The sequence below is a fragment of the Pseudopipra pipra genome, chromosome 8 (assembly GCF_036250125.1).
Source record: "Pseudopipra pipra isolate bDixPip1 chromosome 8, bDixPip1.hap1, whole genome shotgun sequence".
NCBI lineage: Eukaryota > Metazoa > Chordata > Aves > Passeriformes > Pipridae > Pseudopipra > Pseudopipra pipra.
In genome coordinates, this window is record NC_087556.1 from 30,390,792 (window position 1) to 30,406,009 (window position 15,218).

The 15,218-nt window shown below is 34.7% G+C and overlaps 1 protein-coding gene across 8 annotated transcripts in view; it reads left to right on the forward strand.

The window, feature by feature from the left end:
* Positions 1 to 15,218, forward strand: part of CFAP46 (cilia and flagella associated protein 46) — a 64,922-nt gene that overhangs the window by 30,002 nt on the left and 19,702 nt on the right. For 5 of the 8 annotated variants that reach the window (XR_010432376.1, XR_010432377.1, XM_064663433.1 and 2 more), the window contains exons 25-41: positions 789 to 873; positions 982 to 1,120; positions 1,641 to 1,824; positions 2,266 to 2,425; positions 3,659 to 3,882; positions 5,784 to 5,903; positions 6,292 to 6,447; positions 6,808 to 6,956; positions 8,400 to 8,498; positions 8,748 to 8,877; positions 9,799 to 9,945; positions 11,258 to 11,458; positions 12,407 to 12,513; positions 13,079 to 13,261; positions 13,450 to 13,585; positions 14,356 to 14,535; positions 14,974 to 15,162. Coding sequence is in view for 6 of the 8 variants with exons in the window: in XM_064663433.1 (XP_064519503.1) it covers positions 789 to 873; positions 982 to 1,120; positions 1,641 to 1,824; positions 2,266 to 2,425; positions 3,659 to 3,882; positions 5,784 to 5,903; positions 6,292 to 6,447; positions 6,808 to 6,956; positions 8,400 to 8,498; positions 8,748 to 8,877; positions 9,799 to 9,945; positions 11,258 to 11,458; positions 12,407 to 12,513; positions 13,079 to 13,261; positions 13,450 to 13,585; positions 14,356 to 14,535; positions 14,974 to 15,162 (2,589 nt within the window). In the remaining 2 variants the exon portion in view is untranslated. The remainder of the gene's footprint in view (positions 1 to 788; positions 874 to 981; positions 1,121 to 1,640; positions 1,825 to 2,265; positions 2,426 to 3,658; positions 3,883 to 5,783; positions 5,904 to 6,291; positions 6,448 to 6,807; positions 6,957 to 8,399; positions 8,499 to 8,747; positions 8,878 to 9,798; positions 9,946 to 11,257; positions 11,459 to 12,406; positions 12,514 to 13,078; positions 13,262 to 13,449; positions 13,586 to 14,355; positions 14,536 to 14,973; positions 15,163 to 15,218) is intronic. The other 3 variants (XM_064663434.1, XM_064663432.1, XM_064663430.1) reach the window with 3 other exon arrangements.

Below are 15,218 nucleotides of genomic sequence, written 5' to 3' on the forward strand. Positions count from 1 at the left end.
CCATCTAAGAGTCCATCCAGCAAACCTCTGTCTGTTCAATTCAGCAGCACCAAGGTTGTGGGGCACTGTATCGAAGGTCTCTCAGAAATCCAGGTGGATGACATCCATAGTTCTTTCCTTGTCCACTGATACAGTCACTGCTTTGCAGAAGGGCACAAAATCAGTCGTATTTTGTGCCTTCATGGAAGTAAATGCTGATTTGATCAAATCTGATAAATCTTTGATGATGCTAATGTAATACTTATCCAAAGGTTGTGGCAGTAGCTCAGTTAACTTATTAGCATCATCCTTTATGTATTCAATAGTCAGCATGTCATACGTGGATCTGTTTTTGAAACAAGATAATGAATTTATCTTTGAAGGTGGAAAACTCTGCTGTAGAGGAGGGCAAAGCAGTTCACAAGTCTCCTACCTTTGGTTGAGACTTGTGATAGTCAGATTTTCAAGGTAAAGCCTGGAGCAGGGCTGTAGGCTAGAGAGCTCCAGAGAGTCTCTGCCAACCTCAGCTGCTCTGATTCTCTGAGAGTGCTTCAAGTTTTTGTGTTATTTAATCAGTGTAACTGATTGAATATTACTGAGTCTGGTTATTTTCTTATTGGGTTTGTATTATAGGACTTACTCTGGAGAAATGCTTGTGCCTTTCATGTGCTCAAGCAGCTATTTAAGTTACAGATTACTAGTTGATATTAACAATATGGATTGGTTTACAGATGAAACAGAAGTTCAATAATCCTTAAAGATATAACTGAAAGATTTTTGTTTTCCCCTTTTTTTTTATGTCTCTTTAGGAAGAGAAAGCAATGTGGCCTTTGCATCAGTGGATTACAAAGGATTTTCAAAGTATGGGGTTATCAGATGAATGCTTTCCCCCAGGTATGTTCTTCCTTTTTTGGTCTGGTAATAAAAGAAACTCCAGTATTTTGTGATACCATTATTCTAATCCTGCAATATATTAATAAATAATTTGAATATACTTCAAAGGTGCTGAGGAAGATCTGACATTAAGAATCTCCTTATATGGGTTATTATGCCACATATATGCTGATAAAGCTGACTGGGAGACAGCGCTAAAAGTCCTGGATGAAGCTAATCAAGTTTTGCCTCAGACAAGACACAAGCTGTAAGCTGGTTGACTTATTTTTAGTAAATTAAGCATCTCAGTTCTTGAGAAGTATAAAACTCTTGAGTGCTTTTTTGTTTTACATTGGGAAAATATTACTATTTTATCAGCCTGTCTGTTCTTACAACGGAAAACAACGTTGTATCTTTTCAATGAAAAAGGCATGCACAGGCAGTGCTTCCGGTCATTAATCTGTTAATATTTGTAAATTGAATTTTTTAAAACTTGTATATAAGTAGTATCTTACTTTCCAAGGAAATAGGTGCATGAAATGTGGCTATATAGCACAAGGTTTAATTTTCCTAACTGGAAACCCCTTTACATTAAATGAAAACTAAATTATCAAGAGTTCTGTTTACATAATCTTATCTGGGTTCAGGGTTTTAGGGCCTTTTATGACAGTTTACAAACTTTGCATCTTTGTACTATACTGATATGAACTAGTATATCTATCTTATTCACGAAGTTACTTGACAGATACAAACGCAAGTCTTTTATAATTTGTTGGATCTTTTTCTAGCCTGATTTTCAAACACATGGCTACAGTGAGAGCAGGATTGGGATGCAGTTTTACGGTGGCCATTCAGAAAATCAGTCGTGAAAGCGAAGAGTGTTTGCCACAGATGTGGCGTCACTTGGCGACAGTCTCCAGAAGTACTGCTGGACAGCTGAGCTGTTTCAAGAATGCCATCAGTGCTGCACAGGTTTGTCACTTCTTGCTGTTTGTTTCGATGCCAATGGAAGGATGTTTCTCAAGTGAGTCATGAGATTGCCAGTTGTGTGAGGTATAGAACTAAACTGATAGGGGAGTCATGTACTTGAGCATTACTTTTTATAACTTTGAGATAGCTCTTCAGTAGGAAAACTCTGTATGGTTGAGTTTTTGTATCCAGAAAATTTTAGTTGAGTCCTGCCAAAGAAAAATCTCTAAGAGTAGCAAGGAGTTTTAATAAAACAAAGAATTAATTGGTGGAGTTTTCTGTTACATTCTCTTTATCGTAACTCTGATTATGTGATGCCAATAAAACTGCTCACTGTCAATTATTATTTTTTGCTTCTGTTCAGATTACATTAAACTTTAGAATATCGTTTTGAAGGTTTACATTAACAAATATTAATTAACTCCTCCTTTATTACTTTTACAGAAACAAGAAGATAAGTTGCAGAGTGTTGATTACCTGATGGAATTTGCTGAATGGTTATACTGTAATCAGTTTCCCCTCAACGATGCTATTAAACCTCTGCACTGGGCAGTAGATCTCCTGCTGGGCATGAAATTCCCTATGCAATCCTCACAAGAGGAAGGTATGGAATAGGTGTTTCTCCTCCAGAGGAATTTCTCAGCAGCAAATGCAAGGGGCATTTTAAATTTACAGCTTAGTTATCACAAAGAATGGCACTAGCTTGCCTGTATTTTCTCTTACATTCAGTGTCTTTAGTCAATGCTGCTTCAGTTATCTGTGGGTTCTGTGCTGTGCCATGGAGACCTCCCCTCAGTCTGTTGGTGTAGTAAGATACTGCCCCCATCTGACGTGGGTTCCTGAGCTGTGAGATACTTCCAGAAAGCAGTGCTGGGCAGTCTGTTGCAAATACATCTTCATGGAGGGACAGATGGAACTGCAGGAAACAGTTTCTGTCCCAAGATTTGGGTACCTAAGTTCATTGCTCTTGACTTGGCTTTGTCAAGAATTTTAACATTGTTTTTTCAAAACTGACTTTCAAAGGGAAGTGTGCTTTCACCTGCTCATGTAACAGTCAAAATCCCTTGGTCCTTTTACTTTGTGTCCACTTGTGGTAGTATGGCCTCAGTGACCTGTTTTGATAGAACACCCCGTTATTCAATTGGGGAAAAAAGTATCTGATTTCTGGAACAACACTGTCCTGTGTGGCATTGATGAACATCCTCACTGCTCTTATTTTTGTGTGGATAGATGAAATCGTTCAGAAAAGTACTTCTGGTATTTGCACTGAGAAAGAGAAATGTTCAGTGTCTCTAGTATCACACATTTGATTGAAGTCACAGTAGCAATATTCTGTTCATACTTTTCTGTTAGTGGTTTGGTTGGGGTTTTTTTACAGTCCTATGGTCGTTTAAACTTTGTATTCATTCTGTAATGATCCTCCCATCCAGTTTCACCTGGTTGCTTATGATTACTGGCCTTCTTACACCACTTAAGTTCCAAGAAAGTTTTTACAAAGCTTTTAATGGAAACTGAAATAATATAATAAGGAAAAGTAGATTCAGATATAGAACAGCCCAGATTGGAAGGAACCTCAAAAGATCATCTGGTCCAACCTTATGTGCATGTCATTTCTCTGTCAGGCTTACATCATTTAATTAACATAACTTACATTATTAGTTGAAAGCATGATACAAGTAGCACTCCATCATAATAGTAAGAACATCTTCAGTAAATGGATTTCCATTTTTCTTTTTTTCCCCTTAATATTTTCATTTTCAATTCAGAAATTTTAACTTTTGAGTACATTTTTCCAATGCTGCCATTGTGAGCACGTGACTGCTTTTTTTTTTAACAGAAAAAATTGAGGTACCGGAATTTACGCCCACAGAAAACATTGAGATGAACAGTGGAGCAAATGATATCATTCCTCAAATTAATTTGGAGGATTTGAGTAATATTAAACAGTTGGAAGCTTTGTTCAGAGCACAGACATTACTGGCTGTAATTTCTGGTCCTGGTTCTCCTTGCCATCAGCAGCACTGTTTGCTGGCGTGTGCCTGTATCATCCGGATCTGGCAGGTGAGACTGTGGGAGATCAGACACTGGGTTGGGTTTTAATGTGGCCAGTCTATTTCAGGTCTTCTCTTGTAACTGTGATACCAGCTACCCTTTTGGTGTTTTAAATATGTCTTTAGAGTTTTCAATTTTATGGTGTCATTAGTGTATTTTCCCAGCTTTTGGAAATAAACCAGAAAATTGTTTATCTTGGGAAAACAAGGAAGAGACAGGAGGGATAAAAGCAGTGGCCCAGTATTTCTCTGGGGTACAGTCATATGTTTTGTGCAACAGGTTCTAAAATTCTGTATTTTTAATTTGCTACAGAATCTTAATAGTGGCAGAATATGTACTGAAAACATTGCTGGCAGTTCTGAAGAACAGTGATTTCTAATGGGCCTTTACAAAATTGAATCAAAAGGGCTGTCATGTGACTGAAAGGATTGTGTTCACTCATTAATTTCTCCAATTACTTTCTCGTTGTTACAGCATTCCAAATTAAACAAATCTATTTCATTTCTCATAGATATGACCAATTGAAATGGCTTTTCAGAATCACAGCAGCACTCATAGGAAAACAATTATACATTAAATAAAGTAAATCTTTGAAGGGACTAAATGTGTACTTAATAATAGTAATGCAAGAAATCATTATAGAAATTATTTTAGTTGGGACATATCAACTAGATTGGTTAGGTATAGCTTGGGCATAATTTTATTCCAGTTAGATGTAAAAGTCTGCAATATGTTAAGATTTCATTGTGAAATCAGTTTAAGGTGATGGAAGACAGGAATTTGAAAAATAAAAATTGAATATTGATATTTTTGGATTTACACAAGCACAACTTTAAACATACTACACTTGACTGAGTGTCTTACTAGAGAAAAAATGATCTGAAGGGAGTACTACTGTTTTAATAAGCTGTTAAAACTAAAAGAGCTGGTGCTGCTGTCAGTGCCAGTCATAGGACAATGACAGTCATTCTAAGAATCATATTTACAGCTGAACAGTATTGTGAGAAAAAGAATAACCATGTGGTATGAAAGGAATTAAAGTACTCCAGGACTCCTTGTTTTGGGAGTACGAAGTGAAGCAGACTTGACTGAAGACGTGTTTCTAAAGCAGGCTCTCTAAAGTGTTGGGACTCCATAAGTAACTCAGTAGAAGATCTTAAATTGTCCTCTGAAAACCTGAATAATCGAAGCCAATAATCATCTGCTTCTGACTTTTTAAAAGACATGTTACCTTTAATTTGAAATTTTCATGTTTCGTGCATTATCCAGCATTAGTTTTTTATTCATATTTTGTATTTTATTCTTCATTCCTCCAGCAAAACATATATGACTTCTGAAATGAATGTGGGGTTTTGTTTGTTTGTTTTTTATTTTAGGTAAGGTCAGAGCTGTGCTATTACATGCACAGGGAAATTTTTAATTAATTCATTCTTATGCTTAAATATTTAGAAAATTCTTTTCTGTAGCATTCATTAGGAGCATTGTAGAAGACTAATCCAGAAGGAGAACAAAATTACTCTTTGCAGTCTTGTAGATTACTTTTATATGAAATCCATTTCATGTAGAACATGAAGCTATCTAGACTAGCAGTTTAAAACAAAAGAATTGGATTTGCAGCCATAGAGGTTAAAAAAGAGTAGCAGTAGGGTTTACCATCTTTGACAATTCTGCTGTTTAATTGCATTGGCATGATCATCCTAAATGCTTGTACAAATAATACAGCAACCAGAAATCTCTGAAATTGTTGTTTTCTGAAGAAAGTTTTGCAAACAGAACATGATATGTGACAGTTGTTAACAGCTGCAGATAGTGATTTGCAGTGGATAATAACTGTTACTAGCAAGTATCGTTATTATTGCAAATTGAAAATAATTTGAATTGAAAATAATTATAATTATTTGATTGTCTAGATATCATTGCCAGCATCAGGACTTATTACAAAAGCAAGATCAAGGTCTTCACAACCTACAACTACTCAGAAATTGAAGTCAAAATCTCCTCCTAAAAAAGACAAGGGCAGAAAGACACAAGTAAGACCCATTTTCCTGTGAAATTAAAACAGTCCTCTCTTTCTGAGAGATGTTTCCCTGGGCTCATATGGTAAATAGTTCAGATGCTTTCCTGGACAGACTCTCACAACCTGTGAAGAATTTCTGAGTCTGGGTATCATAGGTTCACTCTTGATCACACAGACTTTACAGGTCAGGTATTTACAGATACTTTTTCTTTTGTGTTGATTGTTGCATTGTTCGAGATACTGCTGTTTTGTAAAACCCACAGTGTAGGGATCCAAAAAACCCCCAAATCCAAGAAAACTTCAAAGGATATTAAACAAATGTGTTCATTTTTTTAGCTGAATATTTAATACCAATAAGATTACTTATTTGACCTTATAAGTGTCCTTGGTTTTTATTATAGTCAGATATTTCTGTTGCAAAAGAGGAGCCTAAAGTTTATAGCTTACCAGCAAATGTGGAACAATGGGCCCTGTACGAATGTCCTAAGGAAATCAGAGATGCTTTTAAAGAGAATACAAATATCTATGGTATTAACTGGGAAAATTTCCCCAAACCTGTAAGTATACTCCTCAAAATTCTAGATCATTTGTTATTTAGGGAACAATGAGTACCAAAAAACTATGTTGCATTTTAGTTTCTGTCTGTGTATGTTCAGAGATCTGTCCAAAATACTTTTGTGTCGTAGGAGTCATTAATACTTCAGAAAGTGTTAGTCTGTCCCCTGCGTGAAATGCACTCAACTTACAGAATAAATTCGTTGGCTTTCTCTGTACCTCGTCGCTCTTGCAGCTTGAAAGTTTATTTGGACCTTTTTTAGGGTTTATTTTGGAACTGAAACTGTAGTCATTAATTTAAAAGTTATTTTCTACGAAATTATGTTTATACTGATTTTATACTAAAAAAAATTTCTTTTCAGACTTGCACTTTGTATTTTATGGATCTCTTATCTAAAGAACTACAGAAGATTTTTTGCCCCCACTTGATTCTTCCCATCTTTCAACTAGCTGAAGTTATTGCTAGTGAAGTTGTGGAATGTAGAAGTCTGTCTGATCTCTATCACCTTCGGTTTGTATCTTTTATTTATTTTAAATAGAAGAGAAACTGAATGGAGTGGACCATCCATTAATATTTCACTAAATAGTAACAAGGCTTTTTGTGACTTACTGTTTTGTATTTGTGATGGTTTTTTATTTAATTTCTTTTTTAATACATTTTAATAGAAATTTGATGAATCGGTTTGTGGAAATAAAAGCCACTAAGTTTATCTGTTACTAAACATCATCTCCACTTGGAAAGTGTACAAGAATATGAAACCAGGCCACTTCCATGTAAATGATTTTTGAAATGCCTTATTGTCACCTAACTGAAAAAAAACAAAGTCCAAAAGAGTTTCAATAAAAGTATTAAGTAGTCAAAAGCAGGCTCCGTTCCTGCAACAAAAATATCTTGTCTCTAGCTGAAGGGCACAAAGAAGTTTCCCTAATAAATGTGTTTCTACAGAGATTTGTTTTGTGACCTAAAGGATGTTATTTTTTATGGATGATCACCCCTAAAAGTTTTAATTTAAAAATATTTAATATGCATGCAATAGAAAACTTTTGCTGTTTTATTTAAAACACTTTGTTGTGCTTTTTTGAAAGTTATTTAATGTTTGCTTAATAAGTTACAGTTACAAGCAATAATTGTTTATTTTCTGTTTGTTTGCAAAATGCCACTTAATGTATATTTAAAATGCTTTCAACTAAGCCCACAGAGCAGAATAGATAAATATTAATGTATACAAATATGTGTGTTTATCTGTACTGTCAATTTATTACTGAGTTACTGTCTTACAAGACTAAAAGGAATTTACTGATAGGAAACTATTCTCAGCCAAGATTTACCAGACAGATTTTTTTGTTGACTCCTCAAGATTTGTTTTATTTCCTGGTATTTTATTTATATCTATGACTTGATGTCTCTGTATGATTAGGTAGGTGTACAGGATTATATCACTCTTTACTCAATACAGAAAGGTGGATGAGCATGTACACGTGGATGGGGGGTTTTGCATGGTATAGTGAGACCCTATTATAAATATTTTCATACTTTTACCTAATAGTTTTTGCCATTAAGTTGGAGAGGTAGAGGTTTGAAGGACATACTGGTGCTACTGGTGGCTGCCCCACCCCTGGAAGTGTTCGAGGGCGGGTTGGATGCAACCTGGTCTGGTTGAAGGTGTCCCTGTCCATACCTTTAGATGTCTTTAGAGGTCCCTTCCAGCCCAGAACATTCTGTGAATCTGTGACCTCTGTTAATGGGTAATTTCAGCTACAGCATTTCCGCTCTTTACAGTCTTTACTCTATTTACTGTATTTACAGTCTTTGTTATTGCCAGTATTAATCAAGACATGAGAAGGTAGGATTGACAAATGTGGAATGTGTGCTCTTTATATACAATGTGTTTATGTAATGTAATATATGCAGAATTTTGATTGTTTCTTAAACATATTTTCTTTTTATTTTTAGAATTGCCCTGATATGTTCAGATTTAAAACTGAGTCAGGCATCTGTGTATCATGAGAGAGCTGCTGGAGAAACACATATTAGTGACTTGGAACAAGCAATGTATGTTTTTTCACTGAAGAGGCTGTATTTAGTTGGGACTTTTTTCCCTGCAGTTGATAAGTGCTGTTGGGGAAAAAATATTTAAAACATGATCTCTGGACACAACTTTGGTATATTAGCTTCTGTGCATGATCGTTGTGTGTCTGTCCACAGAGTGAGTGTATGGTGAAGATTCCTAACACACTAATACTTCATTATAAGATGTTTTTAAAATATACTTGAATTTACTTTTTCTTTCTTGTGATTTAGGTGTAGGCAAGAGATTGCACTGAAAAAATCAAAAACTGTACTTACAGAAACAGAAGAAAGGAAAACATCTTCTGGAAATGCTGAGCTGAATATTAGTAGGGATGAGAATATCCTTAATTCAAGTGAAAAGGTTTTTATTTCTGCTTCAGTTTCTATGCTAAATTACTCTTCGCTTTTTTTAAATGCACTTGCTGGTTTGTTTTTAGGTAATACTTGGGAAATATATGAACACAAAAATCATGAAAAATGCATGCTACTTAAATTCTGCTGGTAGGCATCAGCTGAGGTTGAGCTGGGATTGCCTGGCATATTATTTGTATTGAGGAAGAACAAGAGTGGAATCTCTATTCATACGAAGTAAAATTGCTTTCCTATAAATGGATTTTGGGATTAATGCAAACCAGTGGAAAGGACTGAGAAGCAAAAAAGACACTGTATTCACTCTTGGTCTCATTTTTTCTCTTTTTTCTCTCTCCCTTACATTACCACATACTGTTTTGCTTCCTCTTACTTATTGTTTTAAAGGCATGCAAATATTTCAGCTCTGTCTTTACTGTCTCTTCTTTAGGAAGATAATTGCCTTACTGATTTTTTTAAAGCTTACCTACACTTTGCTCTTTGTTTTGGCAATTCTGTCCTTACTTTTGTCATATCACATTGCGCTCTTTTTTCCCCATTCTTGTGGATGTAAAATACCTTTCTTTTCTAATTACTAATCCCTCTCAAGTCCCCTCTTTTAGCTTTTGTAAATAATTTTTCCCCTTGAGTTTAGTTATTACCAAGAATCAACTTCTTTGTGACAGTAGCATATCTGAAGTAGTTAATCTGTCCTAAAATTAGTTATAATAGTGTATGCTTACTAGTTGAATGCCTTTTGAGGGTTACAGAATCCAAATCTCACAATAAACCTATTTTTCCTGTAATATAACATTGAATTTCAAAGTTAGAAAGTAGAGCTGGACTGTGGGATACAATATTTAATAATAATTTATATTCCATCTAGATGAGTTTTTGAAATTTATGACAGTGTAATACTTTTGTTGTTTTTCAGGTTTTTGAGTTAAATGAAGCAACAGGAAAAGGACTGAGTGCACTTTCTTTCCCTTCCTTGTGGATTGAAAAAGCTGATGTACTAATTCAGCTTGGCTTGTATCAACCAGCGAGACTGCTGCTTGCAGAGGCCCATGCTGCAACTCAGGTACAATAAAAACTAAATGGAAGAAGAAACATTAATAAAATATGGAGAAAAAATGTTCATTTTGATGCAGTTATTCCTCATAATAATAATCAAACTACAAAAATAAACGTTCTCCTCCCACCCCAAACCAATGTCATTTTAAGTTTCTACATGTATAGTACATACATTTAAATATATGGCATTTGAGTCCAACTTTATGGGAGTTGCCTGAAGGTTATTTAAATTTGTGGAAGAGTGTTAGCATCTCTGTCTGCTTTGCAGTGGCCTTGAAGGATACTGGTATATCCCAACCTTGTTTGTTTGCATAGGTGGAGGATGTTCAAGGTTTGCTCAGAAGAGAGAGAGGGTGTTCAGCTCCATCCTCTTGACATTTTGATCGTTTGAACTTCATTATGGTTTTACTGCTAACTGTGTTTTGCTAAAACTGAAATTACACCTTAGAATTCTGGCAGATCTGAAATAAGTGTCCATGTGTTCCACCAAACAAACCTGCATCATCTCAATACGATGAAGGGTTTACATTTCAGTTCTTTTCCTTATATCCACCACTCTCCACTATAGCACTGTGCTTCCTTATACAAGTTACTGAAACATAATTATTGCAGCAAATCCTTTACTTTTAAAAAAATGTAGTTATTATCCTGTTATTTTGTGTAATAATATTTCTCATGTAAGTAAAAACTGCCTATATATGTTTAGCGTAGTCATGAATACTTTGAATAGTATTATATGAATAATATTCAGTAATAATACTTGCCTCTTTTTAAAGCATTAATTAAGTATTGTATATACAGAAAAGTTCAAAATACCTTCAGGAGGACAATAATTTTAATTATATAATTTCTTACTAGTACCCTGTATGTCTGTATGCTAGTATACAAATCTTATATTGGATTTGTCCCTTACATGCTACTGGTTATATAGTGTGTAACTATTGTGAGTTCACTGGATCTCTGTTGTATCTCCATATCAGTTCACAAAAACATCTTTCATCACCCCATTTCTTCATCAGATGCTGACAAACACTAGCAGATTTATACATACTAAACAATAGCAGAAAAATAGCTTATTTGACTTGTGGGGTAGAATATAGGGGAACAAAGAAATGTGAAGTAGATTTGAAGTTCTTCATATAAAGTAGACACTTCATGTTTTTGAAAAAAAGAATTAATATAAGGTGTAACTAAGAAAATCAACATCCAATTGGGGAAATACCATTCACTTTTTATTTCTGTAAGTTTAAAATACAGACAGACAAAAATGAATAACAGTAGTGGATTTTGGTATATAGATGACATATCTTTCTGTGTAGGAATTGAGGGCCCTGTCTGATGTGTCAAGGTGCTTGTACTTACTGGCTGTGTTGGCTAACCTGGAAAGGAACCATAGACAAGCTAAAGCACTCCTGGAGAAAGCACAGCTTCTGGGAGGAAATGAGCAGTTCTGGTACAACAGTACTCTTAGTCTGGTAGAAGCAATTCTAGAGGAAGAGGGGGAAGGAAAACAGAGCATGGTAAGGAAGTTTTTTGGTTTGGGGGTTGCGTTTTGGGTTGTTTTCATCTATGGTCCCTCTCAGTGAAATATTATAGCCTTTTCATTTTGATAAAAGCAAAATTAGGTGTTAAATGCAGTTAATGTTGTTTTCTCTGTGTGTTCAACAAACGTTAATTACACATTCCAAACACATGCAGGCCACTAGGAATGAGATTTTACCCACAAAACTTTAGGATGTTCTTATATCCTAATCTCTCTATATCCTTCTACTGAAATAAGAGCATTTATAATATAGCATGTGTGACTAAATCCCAGAGATTTGATTCTCTTGATTAGAATGCTTTTGTATTCAGACAGTTCTGTTAACACTGGAGTATTTATTTTCCATATTTATTAAAAATTATACCTTTCAATATTATTTCCTAAGATGCTTTTCCTTTTCAAGTATTCCAAATACTTTTACAAATACTATTTCTGGATTCTGGAAGATACTACTATAACATATATATGTTTTTAGAAAAGCCTTTTCCTATTTGACCTATAACATTAAAATATCCATTTACTGTTCAGCCCTTAACTTTCATGAGTTTCAACATGAATATAGTCTTGTGTCTGTGATGATCTGCCCTGTATTGATAAGGTGTACAAGTCTGTATTGTATGGAGGGATTATTTTGATTTGGGCTGAACTCATATTTACTATTTTTTGCTCTGCACCTCCCAGATCAGTCTGGCTCCATCTTCCCTCCTTGTGTTTATGTGCACCACTCACTTGATCATCAAAATATCTAAGTATGATCATAACTCAGACTTTCTAGACTTATTTACAGTTATCAAAAGACAGTTGGGGAATATTGGGGAAAGATAATTAACAAATTCTGTGCAAAATTTAAGCTTTCTAAATGAATGTTTAATATTATACATAGACATGTAAAATAGAATTCTGAAAGTTCTGGTGTTGCCTGCAGGCTTGTGAGATTCTGGGACACACTGTAAATGTGCTCCAATCCACATTACTGAGGAGGCCTGGCAGGCAGGCAGAGCTGGGGTTTATGATTGCATCCCTTGAAGCCAGGTACCTATCTCTTCATTCAAATATGCCTAGCTTCTAATATGCACCTACATTGCAAATAAATGTGATTTTTACAATGCTTCCTTGTTTTACTGTGGTACATTCTGTGGATTACCAAATATTTTTTTTTCTAAGTGATTTATGTGGTGGTTTGGATTTTTTTTTTAATTTAAATTTCTTTCCCAATTTCTTTGTTCTTGTATGTAACTGCCTGTTAAGGGAGTTGGTAAGTTGGTAAGGGAGTTCAGATGCCACAACCTGTTGTGCATAGTTTGCAGTGTATGTTACCTGAAGGTGGGAGGTACCTTCTGCCTATGCAGAGGTATCTGTTGGAGCTGGGTACTACAATAATTAGATACATGGAACAAGTGACACCTCATTTCTAATCTCAAAATATAGTATTTTGATTTTTCAAGAACATACTATAATTTGTAAAACACACATTTTAAGAACTATGAGGCTTTTAATAGATTTTTTATAATTTAAAGGAAAGCAGAGAGAAATGTGTCTGTTCTCAAACATAGCCTGTGCTTTCTGACTGCTGTCTTGTAATTAATTTTTTTCCTAGGAAAACACTTATTCAGATACATTTTGCTCAAGATCATATGACAATTAATACTGAGTCTGCTCAGTTGCCACATATGCTACAGGACTCTTACAATAAATTGATTCAAATTGAGAAGGACTTTGTTCATTATGGGCATAAAAACTGCAGTGCTGAGATACTGCTGGAATGTGCAAATATCCGTAGGTAAGACTGTACCTCTATGGAAAAATTTTATTTAGATCGAACTAGTCCACAACTTATCTATTAAGTAATCTATTTAATTAATCTAATAGATTCATTGTTTTATTATCTATGTTCAGTAGTACTTATACCATAAAAATAAGCATTTTCTTATGTTAGTTCCTTTGGATTTATGGTGGTGTTTTTTTCAGGTTGATTGCCAAGCAGGAAAGGAACAGAAAAGACAAACACAGTCATTATCTAGATGCTTACAACTTAGCTCAGAGGGCAGTATCCAAAACTGAGGAAGTGTTTCAGAATATTCGGAGTTTATTTGCATTTAATGAGGTATGGATATTTTTTTCTCCTACTTGTTAAAAAAAATCTAGTTTAGTTGTAATATTCACTCATTCTTGGGTAATTCCTGGAAGCCCCAAATGAGATTATCTTCTTGCAATGATAAGCATTGTTTGAATATAGAAATAAATATTGCATGTCAAAAGAATTTACAGTTTAAAAAGGGATGAAGAGAGGATTTGTTTGGCCTTTATCAATTTTATTTAATTCTGAAATTTATCTAATAGCTACAAAAGAAAAAGTATAAACTTGGGGATATTTTTGATTCTCTAAATACCTCAGAGGTTAAAAATTCTTCAACATAAAGTGTTTCTTCTCAGGAGAAAAAAAATTTTGTCCAGAAGTTTACTATAAATAAAGAAAGTCTATCCTCAAAACAGTATATTGGGGGTAATGGAAGCCTGCAGCCTACTTTTCCAGTGTGTACCATTATTATGCTCTGGCATCCAGCTGTATGTACACATGTGTAACTCTTGGAATTGGATATTTGTACCAGGTACTTAAAATGTGAAAAGCAAAAACCCCACTGCTCTTGTTCTATGCAACGACTTTGATTGCTTTGTAATGTATTTGACATTGAAGTTTGTTTATCTTTTAAATTACTTAAATATCTTCATTGGAATATTTCTGCTCTGTTGAGGTGAGATTGCTAAAATCTTTGCTTCTTTAATTAAAAGAAATACAACATTCTAACTTCTTATCAGGTAAATTTGCAAAAATACGTGACATTAGAATTCTACATTACTTTTTTTGTATTTCAGAGTAGAAATATTAGTATCCCATTAATGAGGCAATTAGCTAACAGGAAAATAAATCTTGTAGAAATTCTTTTGGATATATTTCATCTTGTTATTACTGAGAAAAAGCGTAAAGAATTGGGAGAGGTGCCATCTCATGAAATTGTGGAGGCATTCATCAATGAAGAGGATGCATTAGAACAGGTAATACAAAATATTTAGTGCTATGAATTGCATAAAAGGTATAACAAAGTTTCCCAGGGATGTTTTCTGTAGCACAACTTCTTCCACTACTGAGGAAACGGGCCTCCAGACCATTTCTGTATTTTTGCAGCAAGGGAGGCTCAAGTGTGTGATTTTAGTCCTGGGGATGGTTTATTGGGCACCCTCCCCTTATCCCATGCTTTCCTTGGCATTGATTGTACTTTGCTTATGGATCTCACATGGAGCTTTTTTTTATTTAAATCAGTTATTAATGAATTTGTGTATCTATTAAAGACAGGTAATTTGTAGTTGACAGTGTAATCATATTTAACATACATATTGGTATGTGAATAGATATGTGTTACATTTTTTTAAAAAGTATATTTCTATCTGTATGGGTATATCTGAGCAGATAAACCTAAATATGTATTTTGCCAGGATTGGAAGCATATGGAATGTGCTGTGGGTCACATTACACTGGCTCAGTTAGCAAATGTACAGAATCTCTGTAAAGGCTCTCCCGCCATCAAATCCAAATGCCTGTATCTGACTGGAAAAACTCTTCATTTCCTTGCCATTGATGTAAATCCTGTATATTCAGAGATTTACTGGAAGCCCAATGTTATGGTATGCATTCTTTTCTGCACTTAAATTAATTCCTGTGTGTACAGTTTATCTGCCCC